At 42.4% G+C, this 23885-nt stretch overlaps 1 protein-coding gene across 4 annotated transcripts; it reads right to left on the bottom strand.

The window, feature by feature from the left end:
- On the bottom strand, positions 1-16695 carry RSPH9 (radial spoke head component 9). Of its 4 annotated transcripts, none has more exons than XM_081856088.1 (5): positions 16379-16689; positions 14741-14900; positions 14010-14139; positions 13091-13237; positions 1-676 (listed from the first exon to the last, which is right to left on the bottom strand). In XM_081856088.1, exons 1-5 carry the CDS (start codon positions 16603-16605, stop codon positions 516-518), a joined length of 825 nt encoding a protein of 274 aa, XP_081712214.1. In that variant the 5' UTR covers positions 16606-16689; the 3' UTR covers positions 1-515. The 4 variants fall into 4 exon arrangements, with proteins under 4 accessions (XP_081712214.1, XP_081712217.1, XP_081712216.1 ...); XM_081856091.1 differs by having other exon boundaries at positions 569-706; positions 16379-16693; XM_081856090.1 differs by lacking the exon at positions 1-676 and adding an exon at positions 1803-1911 and having other exon boundaries at positions 16379-16694.
- Between the last annotated feature and the right edge of the window lie 7190 nt (positions 16696-23885).

The raw sequence follows: 23885 nt of genomic DNA, 5'->3' as shown, positions 1-23885 counted from the left end.
TAATTTATCAAAAGGTGTTTACTGATGATTTAGTTTACTTATATGCTGCTTTTCCACAATGAGCTGTGCAGCTCACACCAAACATCCCAAAAAATCAAAACATTGAAAATACAAACATACAAATTACAGAACATGTTAGTAAATTCAAATGACAAAAATCAACAATTCAACAAATGCAGAATAAATCAGTATTACCAAAACAAAGAATCCCTGCCAAATCAATGTTTAAGTACATAAATACAAAGTAAAACAAAAGTGAACCAACAATAATGCTTCTGTGGTCCTGGTCTTGCTGCACTCTAAGGAGACTGACATAATTTAGAGGGAAGGAGTAGACATACAACTGGCTTACAAGCTAGATAGCACACAGCTGATCTACTTAATATTTTAAAATATGGTCTCACTAACACATTAGACTGATTTCATGCTGATCTATTAAAGCAAAAATACATACCCAGTTTCAAATACAAAATCAGTACAAGGCATCTCTTCCATTTTCAGCCTTGTGCTGTTATTCATAGCATGAAGGGCAGGTCCAGGTTCTTCTCTGCGTTGCCAAAGTAGATGTAGCCATGTTGTTTAGTATTGGGTACATGGTAGAATGTGAGTCCAGGCCAGAGCAAACTTCGTAGTACTACCACTCTGCCTCCCCTCTCAAATTGGATGCTCCAGGACCCTGCATAAGAATAGGATGCTGGATTTCATCCTAATTGACAAAGACAGCTTTTCTGTGATAAGCCAAACTAGGATCATATGTGTTCAGTGAACACTGGCACTAGAACAAGCTTGACTTAGCTGTAGTACAGACTACTGTATTCTTGGCTCAGTTAATTACACAAGTAAACAGACCAATGTAATTGTGTCTTACCCCCTCAGGTAGCTGCTACCTTTGTATGCAGCATGAGGTCCCAGGTCCACAAAATAACAAGCAAATAATGCTAGTAAGATCCAGTTATCATACGATAACCTTTTTATCATTAAGTCCTGAGGCTGAAGACATAAGCAAGGTCTGCTAATGAGCGATGTTCAGCTTCTCTATTATATTAGCATAGGTAAGTAACCTCTCTAGATGACTTAGTTTGCAATTCTAGGATTCTGTGCTCTGCCTTTTCATTCTAAGACTTGCCCTGATTCTCTCTTAGTAAGACTTAGTTGGATACAACCTAGAGTCTTTCCCAGCCTTACCTAGGGATGTCTGACTGAAGGCAGGACCGTCTGCTAAGGCCCTTCCCATAATATCAGGAAGGTGTACAGTAATCAGATTTATTCCAAAGAGAAGCTCCAAAAGGACAAGCATTGCACCTTACAGCCTATTTGATTTCTAGTGGCAAAAGCCTTCAGGGCCAACCACCGACAGCATGAGGTGCACATTGGCTTAATAATAATAATAATTTATTTGTACCCCGCCCATCTGACTGGGTTGCCCCAGCCACTCTGGGCAGCTTCCAGCATGTATAAAAACATAGTAAAAATAAATAAATTAATAAATGAAAGTTTCTACATGCAAAGTTGCTGATACTCAGAACTATGTGCAGCTCCAGTCAGATTGAGAATACCAAATTGTTTAGGGAATGGGAGCCAATAGCTGTTCATTTCCCCCCAGCTCCATTGATAAGTGTGAGCCGCAGCTACTGCATGAGGCATTTTAGGGGCAGTGACTAAGCATGCAGCTCTTCATCCTGTTTTTTTTGGGGGGGGTGCGCTCCACCTAACGCAAGACTACATGTGGGCTAGCTATCCTAATTGTCAATAGCCAACATTAGTCATACACTGCATAGATCAACTGAAATCAATGCACCTACTATGTTTTGATTTGGGACTTGAGAGACTATTATCCTAAGGCTAAAATGCAACTTTGGGACACATTTTCCGATTGCCTGTATCAGGAAGGAAATTTGGCCAATGGACAAGCTAAGGAAAAGAAAGCAAGAGGAAAGTGAATGACAGAGAAACTTTACAGAGCTTCCAGCTCGGAAGTAGTTTATAGAAGAGTTAATTTTCCTTGGGAGTCTTAATTTGCCTCCACCTTTGGAGGAAGTGTGCACTGGGGCAGTAAAGGGATTACCTTCAATATTAATTATGCTTTGGTGCTGCTGAGAAGGTTAAGAGACAATGTGAAAATGAACTTTCTACTATAATCAGCTGCTCAATGGCTTGCTGAGTATTTCAGTTCCTGAAATGACAGCCTGAGAAGCAAGAGTATTAAAGCAGATTTGGTTCCATGAGGCTAGAAGATGTTTGGGGGAGACAGTAACCTAAAACCATCAAAATACTGCAATGAAAGGAAAAAGGCTCATAGATGATAATCCTCACTTGATGACAGAGCTAATTCAGAAAAGCTGCTTGTCAGCTTTGGCAAATGCTTGATGCTACATGTAGTTCATATAGCAAAAGAAATGTTCAGGAAGCAAGAAGACTGAAAGGTGTGTTAGCTACATACATTATCCCAACTTAGCTTTAGGATAAATATCAGAGACACTTGGAAGAGCAGCAGTGGGCAGGGGTGCTCTCCTTTCTTTTCTGAAGGCCAATTTCATGCATCTTCTCCAGCACAACCCCAGCCAGCAAGCCATATTTTCCTATATTGATTTCCTTGACACACTTTCCTTGGGACATCCTCTTTGGGACTGCCATTAAAGGCCATTCAGAAATTGCAGCTGTTGCACAAAGCAGCTGCCTTTCCAACAAGAGGACTGCGTAAAAGAGCACAGCTTTCCCCCTTGTTACCTGCCAATCAAACTTCAGACCTACCACAATGTCCCATTTCTCCTGTTTTGAGCAGCCGAATTGAGACTCAGACTATTCCAAATGAGTCACTCTCTGCGCACACCACCATTTTAGTTTTAATCAACACATTGCTTCACACAACTGAGACGGAGGCAAAATTGGGAACATTTGTGCTACGTTCTCAATTCTATAAAATTTCTTCCATGAAGAGATCAGGCTGTGAATTAAGGTGCAATTTATTCACGGAACCTCTTACCTATTTTGTTACACAAAATTACATAGCAAAACACAAAGTTGGGGTGCTAAAAACACTAAATGCCTCAATTCAATTCAACTCCTGGAAGACAATCATTTTTTGCGTTCTTGTCTGTTTGTAATTTTGCAAGGCAGGATTATTGTTTTTAATACAGAATTGTATTAACCATTCATCCGATCACCATTGGCGCCCAGGAATTTCACAGAGGCAAATGCATGGATTTTTTCAAGGCAAGTGATCAGGCTGATGAAGCAGGGGCCCTGCTTCGCCAGTCCGGTCAGCTTCTGCACAAGGATCATTGAGCCAGCTCTGTCTGTGCCTGCTGTTTGAGGCCAAGATATGCTCCAGCAAATGGAAACAGAAGCTGGAGCTGGCTCCAATTGCCCTTTCCTGTGCAAAAGAAAAAGGAGCCCTTTCCTATGAGGATCTCTAGTAATGGAGCAGGGGAGAAGATGGACAGACCAATGGGGAGTAGAGGAGGAAGTATAGTAGCTGCTATGCTTCCTCTAGCCTGCTAATTGTTACTATTTTTTACTTGCTTTTTATTCACAAGAGGACTTTAGTAAAAAAAAGCAGGCAAGCAGGTAAAAAACAACCGTGCAGCGTAGTACAGTAAATGACTAGGGGTTTAGTAGCATGGCTGTTCTAACAGAATAAGTGGGAGATCTATCTGATGGCCTTTTTTAGGGCAGAAGGTGCAGGACATAAATTATCCTATAAGAAAACGAAGTATTAAATTCAGATTCAAAATTATGTTCCATTACATACAGTAGAATCTCAAGTAGCTTTTATGGTGTTATGTACAATAGAAACTCATACCCTAGGATGTAACAGAATTGTCAACTAATGCTACATAATGTATCTTGTTCTCATAATGAGTTAACAAAAAAAAATAAGCATGACTGAGAGCATAATGCTATGCATGTTTTTGCAGGATTAAGCTCCACTGCATTCAGTGAGGTTTACTCCCTAGTATGTTTAGGATTGGGACGCAGGTGGTGCTGTGGGTAAAACCTCAGCACCTAGGGCTTGCCGATCGCATGGTCGGCGGTTCGAATCCCCGCAGCGGGGTGAGCTCCCGTCTTTCGGTCCCAGCTCCTGCCCACCTAGCAGTTCAAAAGCACTCTTAAGTGCAAGTAGATAAATAGGTACCGCTTTATAGTGGGAAGGTAAATGGGGTTTCCGTGTGCTGCGCTGGTGCTGGCTTGCCAGAGCAGCTTCATCACGCTGGCCACGTGATCCGGAAGTGTCTCCGGACAGCGCTGGCCCCCGGCCTCTTAAGTGAGATGGGCGCACAACCCTAGAGTCTGACACGACTGGCCCGTACAGGCAGGGGTACCTTTACCTTTTACCTTTATGTTTAGGATTGGGCTTAATCAGGAGGAAGCCTCACTGAACACAGTGGGGCTTACTTCCAAATAAACATTTGTAAGATTGTACTGCATTTCCAATGAAACCAAAGGAACGAGTGAGTTGCAACTTTCAAAAAGACTTAATCACAATTTAGCTGGATTATGACCAAAATTAATGCTTCCTTTATTTCCTGTAGCCGCACAACTTATATTTTAAATAAGCACATAAATGTTATCTATGGTTGAAGGAGATACTTTTCTTGCCTCTGTTGTCAATATCCCAGTCAGAAACTTTGGTGGGCAGAGCTCAGCACGTAGCAGCAAGCACAAGACACCAGCTGAGGCAGTGAACAAGGAGGTGTGGCTCCAACAGTATTTCAGCAGCAGTGAAGATGACATTCACTAAGGATCAGAGATCCGGCATATGGCACGTTCATGAGAAAAGCTTTGCACAGTTACTGTGTTATTTTTTCAAATAACTATAAACCCCGTAATTTGCTTTTTAAGCTGCACCCGCCAGAACTAGCTTAAGCCAAATACTGTCTGGACTGAAAAAAATTGCCTGTCAGGTCTGTGTGGGAGGAAAGAGCCTGGGAAAAATATCCTTTGGATGAAGATCTGGAGCTTCCCATTCCCCCTCTGGAGCAGGCTGCAACCTTCACCCTGCCAAATACGGGTGGGAATGCTGAGGAGGAGCTTAACCATTTTCCAAACAAGACACTGCTCCGAAAGCTTGTCTGCTCAACCAGCCACTGACTCCTAGATGGCCCTCTGTCAACTGCCAGGACCCTAGTGCCTGTGTTTTAAACATCAACCTCCCTCCCCTCGGCTTCTGCTTTCTCTCCAGCCTGCCACTGTATCCACTCTCATCCCCCGTGTCTGTCTGGGCTCTGACCTGGGCCCTCTGTGATATGCAGGCAGTGGAGACGCTTGATCTACTAACTGTAAAATGAGAGGCCCTTAAAACAACAGAGCTGATCCACTTCAAATCTACTCTTCCATAACACTCCTGTTTTGGATGTATTTCAAAGAACAGGGGTGCAGATGGGAAGAAGCAGTTTTCAATGCTGGTAAAAGTTGCCTGTTCCAAAAGGCCGCATTAGGGAAACAAAAACAGTGACACCTCTATTATATCTAGGTGATACTATTCACAAAGCATCATATGGACACTGCAGAAAACTAGTTAGTTTAAAATTAGAAGTTGCAACTTCTGTCCCCTTCTGGCATGCAAGAGGAGAAGGGAGCACACAGCTCAAGGCTTGCTGCAGCTCATGGGAGTTATAAGAAACCATGGTTTCCCATTACATGTGAATCAGACATATGATAGATTTTGTTGAGATGAGTATGGATAGAATTGTACAAATTCAGTATTTATTAAGAAAGGAATATTTTTTTAAAAAACAAAAACAGCAATTCTGGTAGGAGGAAGTGCACATGTATGGGAAACATAAAGATTAGTTCCAGAACTACAGGGATCAAAACTGAAATGAGATGAAATGTGACAAGAGTGCTGGGGCAGAAGCACCTTAATTGGCCACACTCCAAAAAAGCTGGGGCAGGAGGCAAACCTGAACAAGGGCAATTAGTCCTCCAACTAATAATTCAACACACACAGCAGGGAGAAGGATGTGGATTGAGAACCTTTTCCCACAACAAGGGGAAAGACATGCCCTAGGTCAATGTGGGTAGGCTTTTGATGGGAATTTCATTACAGCTTATCCGGTTTGTATCATGTACATAAACTTGACCCCAACCTCTCCTTTCTCACCATCAGAAATAAAAAAGGAGGGGCAGGGTGGTAGTATGGCAGCCCCGTCCAGAAAGCATAGACCTGTGCTCATAAGATGGCTGCTTCTTTTATTTCCTTTACATCATGCCAGAGTACATGATTAATTTTTATTATTCATTTCAGATGTATAGAATGACTTACTTCAAAGCATTTACTTTCATCCTGTTAAGTAGATTATTATTTTTCCTACTTTGTGGATAGAAACTGATGCATGAGTCCATGGCTGAACTTTGATTTGAAACAAGGTCTTCCATGTCTATATCTAAAAATTACCCAAGGAGTCACACTGAAGCTCTCTTTTGCATTACTGTTCTCCATGTACTCATCTCTTATCTCTCATCTCAGCTTTCCAATCTAGTAACAGTGATCTCTGTCAGGTACTATTGCAATAGAATAATACGTTGCTGAATACAATGCCAAAACAACTTGCAAATATGCTAGATATAAACTGAAATTTTCATGCTGACCTCAAAGACTAAGGCACACATGTTCTCTTGGTACAATAAATGTTTGCTTGTTGCCATAGGTCATTGCATACAGTACAAATAAGAGGGGCATGTCTGAAACAGACATACAATGTGCAAATTAAGCTACCAATTCATAAATAGCATACAAAGCAAGACAAAAATAACAAATAAAAAACCCTCATGACAGCCTCCAAAGGCTTCTCTTACTTAGTTGTTCAAATTAGTGAATCTCTTTTACAATCCACTGGCAGTTTATTGTCTGCACTTATTTTTGCTGCTGCAGTTTTAAATAATGCAACTTGATAACATCTGTATTTGGATTCAAAACCACTATATCCTGTACTGACCATGGCATGCATTGGGACACATGGTAGGATAACAATTTAATTCTGGGATAGGCATCATGCTCTGACAGTGACAATGAAAAATTCTTCCAACATTTGCACAAATTGTGCAGGGTTCAGACTGGCAGACTCTGCATCAGGTCAGGTAATTAAAAAAAAGTTCTTCAGCATGCAAGAAGAGCACTGGCAGTTCTGAGGATGACCATCACTGAGATCACAACATCTGGCTCAACTATAAGAGTTCTTCATCACAAATATTAAGAACAGCCAAGGAGAAACTACTTTCTAAAAGTCAATCAGTGGGTATTCAGAAATATTCAGACCATCCACTACTAAATGGAGCACACAGGTAGCTAGCTGGGAGCTATGAAACAGTGAATCCCTAATGTCAACTTTAAAAAGGATTAGCTATGAAAACATGGAGGCTTTATATCCTTATTTCTCAGCTTACATGAAAATTTCACTGTCATGCTTTGAAGTTGTTTTTGCATACAATTCATTCATAAAGAAGACCTATACATTTACCTTTCCTCTCCTCATTTACAAAGGGAAGATGGGATATGTCTCCTTTCCCAAAGCAACCTCCACCAGATAGTTGCAGATAGAGCTTTACGAAGTCTGACTATACTGAATTTTCTTCTGGTTTCCTAAAAATGGCCTCTTGCGGTAGGGTTTTACTTTCATTAAGGCTCATCAGTCCCTAGAACAAGATTTAGACCATATCTGATTTATGTATTAAATATAACCTGGTTCTGTCTCAAGGCTTCAGCAGCTATTAACGCAGAATCAAGAGCCCTATAACAAAACTGAAAGAAAAGATATGAAGCAGGAACTAAGTCACATATTGAAGGGAAAAAATATTTTTCTCCCTTTCAAAAAGTAAAATTAAAAGCCTATAATTGCATGCCCTGGAATGACACTCTCGGACAGTAAAACCACCTCAGAAACAATGAACAGTCTCCTTCACAACGAGTGGCCAAGATTTCTTGATACACCAGACCCCTGAAGTACTTGACAGTTTGAACCCAAAAACCCAGTATGACAGTTTATTACATACAGAAGCAAAGCTTAAGAGATATAGGCATAGTTCCAATAATTTGGGCAAATTGTGGGTGGTCAGAAAGTCAAAAGCAGCAATTCTAACTGGCTCTTGTTCATGTTACAATTGTCTCATAAGGATCAGTTCCAAAGAAAAGGTCACACCTTGAGGGAACACCCTATGATCAGTGTAGGAGTAGCAACATCAGACTCCAAAAGTGTCAATACAGACACACATTCTTGGCACGAACAGGCCTAGTGTGTGGCCTTTGATAGGGAAAATCATGGGAGACCCTGAGCTGAACACACATAAGATGCTGGTACTAAGGGAAAGCAATATAGTCTCCTGAAAGTTGTGTGAACTCTAGCAGGGCTGATAGTCTCCTCTCCATATCCACAGTTCAAGAGGTCAGCATATACCACACACAGTCTGGTTTCTCTGTCTTCATTTCACTAAAGAGTCCAAACTTTTCTCACATTACTTGATTAGGGTTTCTGTTCTTCCTACTGAGGCTGACCCCACAGTGTCTCCTACTGGAAGGTGACTGGTACAGCAGCCCAATGCTAAAATAGTATTAACGCACAAGCAAATTACCTGCTAACTTGGCCATTTGACCAGATCAATTTATCCACACAGTCTGGGGAGTCATTTATCCTCCAGAAGGTTAAGCATATACTCCAGCAACTCATTTCACTGCATGGCTGCTTCCTGGATTGTTCTACCACAGACATGGGCAACCTTCGGACTACAATTTTGGACTACAATTCCCATGACCTCTGACCACTGGTCCTGTTAGCTAGGGATCATGGGAGTTGTAGGCCAAAACATCTGGGGGGCCGAATGTTGCCTATGCCTGTTCTACCATGTTGCATAAGCTCCAAAGGCTGCACTGCTGTTATCTTTTGAACCCGCAAGTTCTCAAAGCTGCCCTTCCCCACTGAAGAACAGACTAGAGAAGCACCACCAGACTTCCCCCCTCTCTCTGTGCCTTCTTTGTAACACCATTTTCTCTCCGACACCATTACTTCCCCCTCATCCATTATAAACTTCTTAGTTTGGATTTCAGAAAAGCAGCTTGAAAGGTCTTGTCCCCATGTGGCTCTTGGCAGGCTGCGAGGTAAAGTGCTCTCGGGCTCAGAGTTTTCACAAGGCTGTGGAGGTGCTGCTTAGTGTTAAGCTATGAAAGAGGAGGGCTCAGGTCACATCTGTGAAACGTTAGCAGGGAGAGGAGGCTGGGGGAAAGTAGGTGGCCAGCACAGCATAGCACTTTGTTGGGTTTTGCAAGGCCACTTGGGAGATAGGCAGCCATTTGTCTTCAAACCACCTCCACCACACACCGATAACAGGCTGCCTTACAGTCTGCTTGCTGGCGAGGGGCTGTTAAAAAAAAAACCCAAAAACCCTACAGACTCAGGCTTCTTGAATAGCTGGAGACAGAGCTTGATAGGGGATTAATCACTTCAGGGGGAGCAGGGGGACTGTGAAAGGGAATAAATTAGTTGTGCTAATGCCTGGATATAAAACAGGTTCATGTCTCTTAGCTTCAATCCTCCCAGCACCTGGGGCTTTTGCATCTATTAAAGCACTAACATAAAACCTGGAGGATTTTCTCCAAGCACTTGCACAAAGAGGCCCCATCGCCCAATACTAAAGCCCCATTAAATGCTGTACCGATAAAGTTCAACCCTACAAAGGAAACAAGTGTTGGATAATTCTGATACAGATAGTTCTCAGAAGCAGTGGGGGAAGTATAATATAGTATAATAAGACCTAATAGTAACTCCTGGTAATCAGACACAATGAGCACCAGTTAGGTGAGGCCCAGTTAGGGGCCAATTCAAGAATCACACAACTCAACATAATTTCTATAAATGAAAGATTGAGAGCTCAAGATTAAAATCAGATCTCGGTTCTAGAATCAGACAAAGAGAGCGGCCTGGGAGCACAAGGCAATGGTGCACAGCCTGCCCACCACTCCCAAACCTTTTCGGGGTTTCAGGAGAAAGGGGAGGCTGCCAGCAACTGGGGAACGCAGGGCAACGGCGTGTGCCACACTCGGGCGATTCGGCTCCAGGGACCACACATTCACTCCATAAGACACACAGACATTTCCCTTACTTTTTAGGAAGAAAAAAGTGCATCTGATGGAGCGAAAAATATGGTATACCACACAAAACTAGAGCAACTGCTTAGGCTCAGATGAAGTGATCTGCTGTATCTGAAAAATAATAAGATTTATAGCAAACCTGTTTGTTAAAACCTCTTCTAATATTTCAGAGTTCATAGCTCTACAGTCATACCTCGGGGTGAAGTAGCTTCAGGATAAGTATTTTCCGGTTGCGCGCTGCGGCGACCGAGAAGTAATGGAGCGTGTTACTTCCGGGTTTCGTCGCTTGTGCATGCACAGACGGTCAAAATGACATCACACACATGCACGGAAGCGGCGAATCGCGACCCGCAGACGCCTCTGGATGTGTTTGCTTCTGGATGTGAACAGGGCTCCAGAACGGATCCCGTTCACATCCAGAGGTACCAGTGTATTGTGAGGCATGCCTTACACATTTTCACAGACATATGAGTGCCTATACCATTGTCACTTGCTTCAAAGTCCTCTCTTTTGCAGCTGCTTCTAATCTAATGTCATACCTATACTTTCACTTCTGTAGAGTGAGCATGAGCAGAATTGTGATATTGGGGGGATATTTTCATGCATTTATGTGGAATTTATTCAGACATTTCTGTATTTGGATGCCACCTTGTGTTACAAATTTATAAAACTCTGTATTTAGCAGGATGAATACCTGCTGTTCTGAATGCAGTCATGCAGATCACAGCACAAATATTCTCCCTCTCTCACTCCAGCTTCCCATTCTCAAATTCTGTACAATTCTTCATCAAATTCAGCAATTCCCAAACATTTTTTGATAGGAACCGCTTGGAAGCCATATCAAATTTATAGCATTTACTGACAAGCCAAGCTGCTTCAAGTGCTATTGCTACTTTCTGGCACTGGAATAGGAAGCTCATTCACCATTCTCAAACATTGCTATTTATATAAAATATTGAGTGTAGAAGCCCTTACTTTGCAGCTTCCATGTTGGTTCCCCATGTCATGGAACCACAGAGTTAGAGAAGTACAATAGCCACTTATGCATTGCCAAAATAAAGGTGGCACCATAGATTTGCATATAGCAATTTAAAAGTATGATGCAGATTTAGAAACAGAAATACAAGACCTCTCACCAGAGAGCATGACTGTGACCAGGTAACCTGTCTGCATGCTCAGTCTACTGAATGCAGATGAGCAACTTCAAAGACCCTGCTGTCTCCTCTTAAAGCTCTTTATCTTTATGCAGGACTTGTACTTTACAGCCCTACAAACAGAGGACTACACTCTGTAAAGTAGGACAAATGGCCACCCTACTGATAGGAAGGAGCCATGCCACATGCTACTCTGCTCATGAAGTAAAGGTAACAGATTAATGACTTTGAAAAGCAAATTGGTTGTGAGAAGTTCACTAATACTGGCCATAAAGGGGGGGGGGCATTAAATACAAAAGCTAACTCATGTAATTTTTGTTGTTCCCTTTTGACTTCTTGTTTGAAATAATGGCTGAGCACAAACACCGTTAGCCCTAACTACAGTAACAAAATCAGCAAAGATTTTTATGTGAAAGATATAAAAATTCATGATAAAAAAGGTCCTAAGCTACAAACCAAATTCTAGCCTGAGCACCACAGCCTCTAAAACACCCTTTTCTAGACAAACTCTGTTGGAAGTATTTAATGAGTAGCTAGAGGTGAAGGAGATGCATTGGATACACAACATGGAATAGTTTAATTCAACATACTGAGCAGTGTGGAATGGGCTCTGGAGAAGAGATTAAGAGGATGAGAACTCAAGAACAGCATATAGGAAGCAAAAGAAATGTGTGAAAGTGGGAGAGGTAATAAGGTTTGTGTTGATGAGGGGTTAGGAAACTTCAGAAGGGCTGACATGTTCAATTTGCAGATAATAAAGGGTCATATATGTACAAAAGAGCAATCTGCATTCAGTTCTGGTAGTTTTGTTATGTTTATATGGAAGCAAAAAGTATTTTAAGGAGGGAGCTCTAAAACAGCATAAATTAGAAAACAGTAAGAGCTACATTAATTGTTTTCATTGCACTTAGGGGCTAAGATATTCACATTTAATAATGAGTGTATTCCTCCATTTCCTAAACTGTTACATTTTCTCCTGCCAAGGTAAGAGATTTATCAAAGAAAAGTTTGAACTTAGACTGCCCAGGATACAAGGTTAGAGTTAACAAGACCCCATTTAGATAAGAGGCAATATTGGGTGGAAATGGTCTTGCAAAATACTTCAAACCACATAAAAATGTTCCTATCTCTAAGTAGCCTTATCTCGCCCACCAGGACACTGGCTGCTGCAAGCCCCTTTTAATGAAGAGAAAACACAGAAAGTTCAAGCAGAACAGGGTGCTGACACAAGACCCAGACAAAGCTACCCAGTGAAAGGATGCAACAGCTCGTTTTGTTTTTATGTGTTTTATCCTGCCACTGGAAAGGTTGGTATATCTGAAGAACCAGACCATGCACAAATTATATGTATCATGTTTTGTTATGAGAAATAATGTGGCATGTTAGTTTTGGGGCAGCCTTTGCTATTTAGTGTGCCTAATCTGATTTTATTTCGGTTTAGCAGCTCTGCTTATGGGGTTCATGCTTTTGTGTGTGTGTGTGCTTTATTGCACTATTTAGATTGTTCTCCACTTTGAAAATTACTGTATTGAAAGGAATGCCATAGATCTTTTTTTTATGCACACACACCAACAAGAGTGGAAACTGTGAGCTCAGCTTAGACATGAAAAAGCTACATGGCCTTAGGGAAACTGCCATCATGCTCAGAGTCCTTCCCGCAGTCTACAATATGGAAATTGTAGACCTACAAACCTGTAGTGGGTTGAAACAAGAGTTCTCTAAGCACTAAAAAGCTCCATATAAATGCTTATCGTTATTATTACACAATGAAAAAGCAGATAGCACTTCTTAAGTGGATATGAAAGCTTCACAACACTATTTTCATTTTGCATTTGGAATGTCACATCTTCCCTACCTTTAGGAATATCATGTTCAAGTGAATCCAGGAAGTCAATGGCAGGGTCCAGGTCAGCTTTCTCCAGGAGTGTTTTGTTCTTCAAATTTACAGGCTCAGTGAAATGGAAATAGGAGCTTAATTTTTTAGCCTCCACCAAAGACAGACCTGTTGGGTTAATAAGAACTTTGCCATCTTTCAATTTACTACAAGCTCACTATCTAATAGACTTATGAAGCATCTATGTGCTGATGACACTAAATGAACCCACAGAAGTAGACAGAGACCTCTAGAAATAGGTAGTCTTGCAGTACCATGGAAAATCAGTTACTTTTATGCAGCCCACTTTGAACCAAGGGAAATATATAGGTAGCTGCTGCAATCTAAACTGAGCCCAGAAATCAAAGAAAGCATTATTCAAACCAGCACCATAACCAAAAGCGCTACAGGATCATGAGATAGGTAGCTCCAAAATCAAAGTCATTCCAGATAGGCCTATGTTGCCTACAAGGCTTGTCATACATCTACTATAATTAAGGTCCTCCACATGAGGGACAGGATGCTTTACACTGTCATGCATAGTAACATTTCCTCGCATGACTAGCAAGACTAAAGAGCATGAGTGCAACAAATGAACTGAAATATGGTTTTTCCTACTTTAGTGCTGTTGTTGCCCCAAAAAGGAACAAATAGTTCTAGTTGTACATCCATGGGCATAGCCAGGATTTGGGGGCGGAGGCAGGACTTGGTTAGGGAGGGCAGAACCGAAGTGATTGGTCAGTTAGTTAAGTATTTCTATTGTTTTAATTTATGCCGATGTGTGCATCCCTTATTTCCCCACAGCTCACTGTAGCAGCAGAGACCCTTGCCACCAAGTCAAACATGGAAGAAATAACTGTTTGTGGCGACTTTTGCGTTCAAAGACACAGTTATGACTTACCTTCAAAGTTTCTGTTTTCATGCACAGGTCCCAGTGGTGACTTTATATAGGCACCCCGTGGAACAATACCCACTGCTTTATCTATCTGATCTATTGCAGATACAAGACGAACTTCTTCCTTGATCAAATTCTTTAGAAAAAAGCAAACATTAAGAAAAGCCACCTTAGTTTTACATACTAGAATGAGAACTGGAACAGAATCATGCACCTACAAACTTAATATATATATTGCCTTCATCCCTCATAGGAGAAACGTACGCCAATACATTTATTTTCATCACATGGCATTGGGGCTTAAGACAGATGCTGTTTTATCTTTTCTTTATATGCCTGTGTGATATCTGTATGAAACTGAGTGCAGGTGTGTTTGTGTGTATGTTTATAAAAAGCTTCTGTTAAGCCTTTTAACTTAGTATTTTGCCTGCACCAAGCCCAGTGAGCTCCAAGGAACAGATATGTTAAATGGATAAGAAAGGTTTATAAGAAATTCCAGTTAAAATCTGTGGTACCTAATTAAAAAAAATCCAAATATTAAATTCCTACACTAGCAAAACAAAAATGAAGCAACACAAAAATGTTAGTAGTCCTATGTCATAATTATATCATATTGCTCTGCATTCCTAGAAAACTAGGAAAAATGATTTACTTCAAAAAAGCACAAGTGCAAATTGTGAAAAAATATCTTGTGAGCATTAGGTGACGGGATCCCAGGGGTGCTGCAATGTACTCACTGTTGCTTCCTCTTCATATGGTCTCTCACCTTCTTCTTTCTTCTCATAGTGTTCATATTCATAGGATGGGTCCCCTTGGAAACGTCCCTTTAGCACTGAAGTCAGTGCAGTAAATTCCTCATTAGGAGGTGGCAGAAGGCTCCATTCAACACAATTCAAGCTGTCATTCACACATACATAATAAAAGGGTAAAGCATATTTTTATTGGCAAAAAAGCTCATGTTTTCAGACATTTGGAGGTCTACTAAAAGATCTCACAGAAACAAGCAAGAGAACAGGTGGCAAGCAGAGATAAAAACCAACTGCCCCCTCATGGCACCACAACGTGTGAAGGAGGAGTGGGAAAGCCACTTGAGATAGTTAGGTAGGAGGAAAGGCAGAATGGCTTCTAAATCTGAGGGCCAAACTAAAACAGATAGTAGCAAACTCATAAAGGATCAGGTCAGAATTCCTACCAAGCTAGGGTGCTATATAAATCAGGAACACGCAAGAGACAGAAGATGAACCTCTCCCTGAATATGCCCCTTGCCTTGCAAAATAAAGCTTTTTTAAAAAAACAAAAAACAACAACAACAGCTTCCTCGTGTTGTGGCTCCATGCCCCAAAGTGGCCCCTGCCAGTAAGAAAATGGCTTTAAATAGTGACTAAGACTACAATCCAGTACAAACATACCTGGAAGTATAACACACTGAACTCAATGAGACTAGTTTCTAAATAGGAATGTACTGTTAAGGGACTGCGCTGTGAAGTTCATGGGCCACCTCTTGCCTATGCCATTAACTCATTAGATGGCCTTAGGCAAGTCTACTCTTTCAGCCTCAGTCGCCCTGTCTGCAATATGGAGATAATAGATAATGCCTGCAAAGTGCTCTGAACACTCAGAAGTGCTCCACAAGTGTTAACTTTCATTTAAAGTTTAACTTGCCCTCTCTGCCTATGTTGCCATTTAAATTTAACCTCACTCCCTCTCTCCCACACATTTTTTAATAAGGCATCAGGAGGATGTTGCTTCTAGACATTACTGCCCCCTTGCAACCACTGATTTGAACTTAATGTTTTGACTGGGTTTTAAAACGTAGCTGTGATTAACTAAGGCTCACCATTAGAATCACAGAATTGTAGAGTAGGACCACGAGGATCATCTAGTCCAACCTCTTGCAATGTGGGGAATCTTTCACCCATTGTGGGGTTTGAACCAATGACTGGGAGATTAGGGTTTCTAGGGCGGTGCTGCGCTGCTGGGAAAAGCTTGGCCTGCTGAAAAGTCTGACAGCTGACCAGTGGCGTAGCGTGGGTTGTCAGCACCCGGGGCAAGGGAAGTAATTTGCGCCCCCTAACTCTCACTCTGAGTGAGTGAGCCAGGCAAGGGCAGAGTGCGAGCGAGCGCCCCCCCCCAGATGTTGCGCCTGGTGCGGCCGCCCCCCCCCTGCACCCCGCACACTACGCCACTGCAGCTGACACTTTGAGGGCATCTCGCCACCCTTCTCAGAAAACATCGCACCTGTGCAAACCTCTACCTGGGAAGCAGCTATTAAAGGCACAGGAGTAAAGTGGAGGCAGGGACGGCCAACCTGCTGGAGCCATGTCTCCCCCCGCTATTTCACCTGCCCTACATCTTCTGCCAGCCCAGCTGCCCACCTGTAGAGGCGGCTTCTGGCCCCCGCCCTGTCGGGCCCCACGCCCTCGGCGATGTAGTAGGCTCCTCGGGTGCCCTGGATGCGGCCCCACAGGCGGACTTGCTCGAAGCGGTAGTCCCGGCGCACCAGCAGCAGCGAGTTCCGCAGGGCCGCTCGCTTCTCCGGGCTCAGGCACACGCCGCTGCCCGCCACCAGGTCCAGCGCGTAGGGCAGCGTCTCAGCATCCATGGCCGCCGGGCTTGGGTGGCAGTGGGGACCAGAGAGCACAGGCCCCGACGCTTGCGTCCCGTTGCCGGGCAACCGTCTCCAAGGCGCCGCGCTGGACGTGAGGTCAGAGGTCGGCCTCGGCCCCCTCTCGGCGTTCGAAGGCAGCTTCTCATCTTGCCACGCCCCGCCCCCCTCCCAGCCGGCCAAAAACCTTTCATAGTCAGCGAGCCGAATGCCCTAGAAACGGGGCCTGCAGTGAAAGCTGGAGCTGTTGCTACGCTTCCCCCCTTCGACTTGGCGTCCTCCCCTTTAAACAGTGGCGCGGCAGACAAAAGTTCAACAGGCGCAGCTTTTCCGATCTCGCCGCGGCGACGCCGGGTTGCCAGAAAGCTTTGCTTGAGGAATTGCTGCCTGGTTAAAAAGCAACGACAATATCTAGGGCACCCAGAATAATAACGGTGAAGAAGCACCGTCCCATGCACACTTGCTCCAGAGGAAGCCCTGCATGGAACTTCTGAACAAATATGATGCATTTGGATTGTCTTTTTCACTGGCAAGGGTTGCAGTGGGGAACAAACAAATGTTCAAAACAAAAAATTCCTTCCAGTAGCACCTTAAAGACCAACTAAGTTAGTTCTAGGTATGAGCTTTCGTGTGCATGCACACTTCTTCAGATACACAGTGTATCTGAAGAAGTGTGCATGGACACGAAAGCTCATACCTAGAACTAACTTAGTTGGTCTTTAAGGTGCTACTGGAAGGAATTTTTTGTTTTGACTATGGCAGACCAACACGGCTACCTATCTGTAACTGAAACAAATGTTCTTCACTTTGGGGAACATAGGAAATGTACGAGGTTTTCCATGGAGGGGGATTAATGGATCAGTAATTGATTCCCCTCCCCCTTTTTGGAAAAATGACAATTTACTTATTCTGTACAAACAAACTGAAATACTGTATTTGAATAAATGGTGATACGACAGAACTCTGTTTTGTATGGCTATGCAAAATATGTGTAACTTAATAGCTAAATGCACATTGTTTAAAATGGTTATTTGTTTTATTCATATCCTACCTTTTCTCCAGTTAGCTCAAGGTGGCATACATGGTTTTCTCCCTCCTCATATAATCCCCACAACAACCTTTTGAGGTTAGGTTGAGAGTCAGTGGCTCACCCATGGTCACCTAGTGAGCTTCATGGCCAAGTGAGCCCTAGTATCCCAAATCTTAGTCTTGACACTTTAACCACTACACCACACTACAGCTGTTGCTTACCTAATTATTATTTTTATTATTTTATTTTCTTTATTACAGTGGTACCTCAGGTTAAGAACTTAATTCGTTCTGGAGGTCCGTTCTTAACCTGAAACTGTTCTTAACCTGAGACACCACTTTAGCTAATGGGGCCTCCTGCTGCCACTGCACTGCTGCCATGCGATTTCTGTTCTCATCCTGAAGCAAAGTTCTTAACCCGAGGTACTATTTCTGGGTTAGTAGAGTCTGTAACCTGAAGCGTCTGTAACCCGAGTTACCACTGTATTTATTAAATTAGTTGCTTTATCTTGCCTAAGGCAACCCAAAGCAACTTACAACCAACAAACCTACCAACAGACAAACCCAAGAAGAGAAATACATTAAAAACAACTCACCTACTGTACTTCTAAAAGACCACAGATAGTTAAAGACCAAAGACCTGGTTATAGAGGAAAGCTTTTGCCTAGTGTCTAAAGATATATAATGATGACACCAGGCAAGTCTCCTTAGGGAGAGCATTCTACAAGTAGGGAGCTACTGTAAAAAAGACCCATTCTAATGTTGCCACCCTCCAACCCTCTTGTGGTGAGGGCACAGGAAGAAGGGCCTCACATGATGAGCAGAGGGTCTGAGTTGGTTCATATGGGGAGAGGTGGTCCTTGAGGGGTTGTGGTCCTGGGCTGTTTTAATGTTTTATCGGTCAAATCCAGTACCTTGAATTGGGCCCAGAAACTGGTTGAAAGCCAATGCAGTCGGACCAGACTTCCTTTATTTAAAAAAAAAATATTTAATAGTATTTGTATTTATTAGCTTTACTATTCTGATTTCATTGAAAAGGTTTGCAGACCTTTATTTCCATGTAGCTGAATTCTACAAAAGCACACAGAGAAGACACAGAGGCACAGAGCTGGAAGGGATCTCGAGGGCCAGTGAAATGAAGCTACAAAGAGAGGCATGAGCAGTGCAGGGTTCATGTTGAAGTTTATCCAAGAGACTCACCCCAGGAAATGGCTTTGTAAAACTCAGCCATGTGTTGCTTTCCTAAGCCCTCTGTCTTGCCACAGAACCTTTGGTGTGTCAGCCTCTGAGGGTGCCAGTTAGAATAAATGGTGACTGTAAATTTTATTGCATGAACACCTATCCAGTTTGAACTGGCCTAGGACCCCAGATTATATGAGCAAGGTCAACTAATCAATCTCAGGTGTTAATGAATTTTCCACTGTTGAGCACAAACCGGATTCAAAGCAGATGTCAGAGTTGAAAGCTCATTATTCCATAACTGATTTTACAAGCTACTCAGTCTCCACTTCCCACCCATCGTGGCTGAGCTTTCTTTTTTCAAAAAACAACAAAATCTGTTGCTTAATACAAATTCTTCTACGTTCAATAAAGCTCGGTGGTAAGTGTTCTCTGCTGGCTTTGTCCTGACCCCCAATTACCAAACACTGATAAAAATCAGAAAGTAAGTGGCTGGTATTATTTAACAAACGGAAGGTCAGAAGCACTGTCTTTCATCAAGGTCAGAGGTTACCATCACTGTCATTAAACAATATGAAAGTGATCTCTCCTGTGGGATTGCTAGATCTTTCCCAGGATTAGACTCCAGTATCTCAAGAAACATGGTCTTGGAGAAACTTATTGCCCCCCCTGATTTGGTCCTTGTTGCTGCTTCTCTTTCTCTTGTCTGTTTTTACACTTTGGCTCTCAGTAGGCTGAGAAAGACATGAATGAGCCAACTACTGTAGGACCATGGCAAATTGCAATGGGACATTCAGGTCCACTTCCCATCTTAAGAGTACTATGGAAAGCCTGCCCATGATTAGCAACCATGCTTTATTAATGCTGTGTGCTTAGCCCAGTATCTAGTTGTTCTGTGTTAACTGCTTTGAGAGTACTTTTGTTGAAAGATGGTCTAGAAATATTATGAATTAGTGAGAAACTGGACCAAATCAAGGATTCATCTGGTAAACTGTGAACATGAGAAGCAAATAGCCATAAATGTTTGTGGGGGGGGGGGGAATGAGCATAGAAAGCAATATTCAGAAGTGACGTGGGCTTGGTTTATATCATGGTTTGTCTGTATAAAATGGTTTTATGGGACAGCTAGCTTATGTATGCTATTAGTATGGTCTCTTTTAAGATGTCACACTGATGGGCAACAATTTTTTACTTTTTGAATGTTGTCCAGATTTCTACAACTGATTTAGGGTATTTTTGCACTGCTGAATCAGGAAATGGCATCTGTTTCTCTCCATCAGGTCAGGTTTACTGTAAACTGAATGGTGGGCACTGATAAAGGTAAGTACACGTGAATTGCATGTTGCTTCACCATTTTTCAAACTTCAGGGCTTGAACTTCCATTTCTTGGAACTCCTGGAATGCTCAGCGGCAGGGAGGTCTCTCTTCAGAGTCCAACAGTAGACAGCCATCATGACTGCATCCCAGCGACCCTGATACCTGGTCTCCATCTCTTTCATTTCCTGATGGAATCTCTCCCCCTGCTCGTCACTCATTGAACCCAGGTTCTCAGGAAACCGGTCCATATGTGAAAATAGGTAGTGCATCTTGACGCTCATGTTGCAGCCCAGGTTTCTGAAAGCAGCCAGCATGTTGTTGACAAGTTCTGCGTAGTTTCTGGCCTTATTGTTGCCAAGAAAGTTCTTCACTACCAGAACAAATGCCTTCCACACTTCCAGTTCCACTTCGTTCATTGAGTTTCCAAACTCTGGATCTCTGATGAACTGACGGATCTGAGGACCGTCAAAGGTGCCAGCTTCCAACTTCTCCATGGTCAATCCCGGAAAAGCCTGGCACAAGTAAGTGAAGCAGTCACCATCCTTGTCCAGAGCCTTGGTGAACTGCTTGATTAAGCCAAGCTTGATGTGCAGCAGTGGGAAGAGTATTCTATCTCTGTCCACCAGAGGGTCGTTGATGACGTTCCTTTTTCTGCAAGGCACCAATTCCTCCTGCACAGGCCAGTCCTTCTTTGTGTAATGCTGAGCACGGTCCCTACTATCCCATTCACAGAAAACATGGGTACTTGGTGAAGCCAGACTGTTGTCCCAACAAAAAGTTCACCATCTTCAGGTCAACACAAATAAACCACTTATGCTGATCATAACCAATTTTCTCCAGCACATACTTCACCGCTTCATAGTTCTCCTTCAGTGTACTCGAGTGAGCCAGGGGTATAGAGGCAAACTGGTTGCCGTTGTGTAGCAGAACACATTTCAGTGATCGCTTGCTGCTGTCAATGAACAGTCTCCAATCTTTGGGTTCGTACTGTGGCACTCCAAGCTTGAGCAGAAGCTGCGCAATATCTGCACAGTACACCAAGTCCTTCTCTTCCGAGAAAAAAGCGGAGGTTTTATGACTTCAAACTGATCCCTTTTCGACATAATCACCCAGAACTATCGGACCTGAATACTTCTTGTCATTAAAATAATCATTTCCAATCAAAACAATTATTCAACATGGCATTTTACCCCCACCAACTTCTTCTAAAATGCTCCACACAAGCGTACATGTGAACAAAAACGTAAAAAAAAAAAAAAAAAGACATGTGGCCATAGCTCAAAAACTTGACCTGATTGAGCAAAACCAATGTGATTTTTGGATTCAGCACATCAGATTCGTCCTAAATCTACTGAAAAAACGCAGACAACAAATTTGTTGTTGACCAGTGATCTGAACGATGATTGGGAGCACATCACAAAATATCATGTCTCATTCCTCTCCTCTGCTTTTGCCTGCTGATTCTCCTGTTCTTTTCATGGTTTGACCATAATTAGCCATGACATCCAAATCGGGCAAACTGATCAAGCTAACTAGACTGCCTCCAAATAGGTTTGTTGAAACAGGTTTGTAAACTATTGTTTTTGGAGACAATCCCAGTAGCACTAACTATAGTTTATCCAATTCACATGTCAGAAAACCAAGAAAGGTAGAGAGGAATATGGGTGTAAGAGAACAGGAGAGTCTGCTGTACACTCCAGATTTTACAAAAATGTGAAAGATCACATCTACATTTTATGCATTACATTTATACAGTTATATCCCATCTTTCCTTTACAGTGGATCTGAAGGAGACATACACGGAGCTCTCAAGCTATCTCATAGCCAATCATTGACCAGCTCCAGACTTGAGTAGCTTCAGCAAAATTGCTGCATTACATTCCACCATGCCTTGGAATAAATATATTGAGCCATTTTGTACAACTTTGCTCATTCTGCGGCATAATTGCTCTTCATTGCAGTGTGTGTATAGAGTTCCTGCTCTAGAACGGGCTGATTTATTCAGCAGGAACTTGTTACTAAATACAAAGTCAAGGAAAAAAGATGCCACAGAATATGAGAAGAAAAGCTTCTTGGAGATACTTGCCATTTCCCTTCCCTCAGTACTGAAGGAGTGTGTTTCAAGCATATACTTATGTTTTTTATTTGTAGCACTTTGTTCTTTGGCTATCTGACAATGTGCTAGGAACACACTGTTTGTTTTATTACCAAGAAACTCTAAGATTTTCTTCAAAGAGGAGGAACCAAGCACATTCTCTAGGAATACACTCTTGCTGTACAGTTGCTAGTGTACAGTATAAAACAGAGCTCAGCCCACGGGGGAACTGAGCTATTCCTCCCCACTGCTACACCCATGCCCTCCCCAACCCTAAAGCTTTTCCTCAATAACACCTCCTACCTCACCCCATAAGCCACTGGGGATTTTTCTCACACCTCTTAGTAATGAATTTGAAAAGGGAGTACAATAAAAAAAAAAAATGTGCATAGCTCTGTATAAAACAAACACAAAATGTTTTGCAGACTAACTCAATCCAAACATTTGTTACCAAGGGACAGAGGGCATCTTTTATCCATGTTCATTTCTTCTCATTTATTTGCTCTCTGGTCTTCCCAGTATACCTCTGGCTTCTCTGTGTTATTCCAGGTTTCTGCCCCACTTTTTTCAGACTCCATAATCAGGCTTCCCATCCGTACGTCACTATTTTGCATCATGGCTTGATTACGATAACTGCTTTCCTTTTCAAATAAAGGGGCATTGTGCTCCAAATACATGAGTACAATCCCTAAAAGTACTCAATCCCCTCATGATGGTTCTACCGATTTCATTCAGTTTAAGCTACTAATTAGATTCCTAATTATTTTTCATTACATTTTAAAAGGACATTTAAGTTCTTAGATTTTCCATGCTGTTTAAAAGTTTTCTTTTATATCAGTTTACTTGAAGTCAGTGTTCCACTTACTTATTTATTTTTCATTTCATTTGTGATACCATTCAGAGTTACATCTTTCAGTGCTAAGCTATGCCAACCTTTTTTGGTAAGAAAAAAAAGTCAGACATGCCAACCTTTTTTGGTAAGAAAAAAAAAGTCAGACATAAGTCTTACGCTTCCTAACATATATTTAATTAACTCAAATAGTGTTGATTATGTGTTGGAAGCCACCCAGAGGTGCTGAGGCAATTACAGTGGTACCTCAGGTTACATACGCTTCAGGTTACATACGCTTCAGGTTACAGACTCCGCTAACCCAGAAATAGTGCTTCAGGATAAGAACAGAAATCGTGCTCTGGCAGCGCGGCGGCAGCAGGAGGCCCCATTAGCTAAAGTGGAGCTTCAGGTTAAGAACAGTTTCAGGTTAAGTACGGACCTCCGGAACGAATTAAGTACTTAACCTGAGGTACCACTGTAGTAGTAGCAGTAGCAGTAGTGAGTGTGATGTAAGAAATGATGTCACATCCACACCGTACATTTAAAGCATATAGCTTTCCCCCAAAATCCTGGAAGCTGTAGTTTCCTCCTCACAGAGCTACAATTCCAAGCACTCTTCATAGAATCATAGAATCATAGGGTTGGAAGAGACCACAAGGGCCATCGAGTCCAACCTCCTGCCAAGCAGGAAACACCATCAGAGCACTCCTGACATATGGTTGTCAAGCCTCTGCTTAAAGACCTCCAAAGAAGGAGACTCCACCACACTCCTTGGCAGCAAATTCCACTGTCGAACAGCTCTTACTGTCAGGAAGTTCTTCCTAA

This window comes from Podarcis erhardii, assembly GCF_964252035.2.
Source record: "Podarcis erhardii genome assembly, chromosome: 3".
NCBI lineage: Eukaryota > Metazoa > Chordata > Lepidosauria > Squamata > Lacertidae > Podarcis > Podarcis erhardii.
The sequence above is the reverse complement of the archived record's forward strand: the minus strand, read 5'-3'. Positions and strand labels throughout refer to the sequence as shown.

Coding starts and splice junctions, on each gene's coding strand:
- RSPH9 (XM_081856088.1), bottom strand. CDS start 16,605: ATGGATGCTGAGACGCTGCCCTACGCGCTGGACCTGGTGGCGGGCAGC. Junction 14,901..16,378: donor GCCAGAAGCCGCCTCTACAG/GTGGGCAGCTGG, acceptor TGTGAATGACAG/CTTGAATTGTGTTGAATGGA. Junction 14,140..14,740: donor CATATGAAGAGGAAGCAACA/GTGAGTACATTG, acceptor TTTTTTCTAAAG/AATTTGATCAAGGAAGAAGT.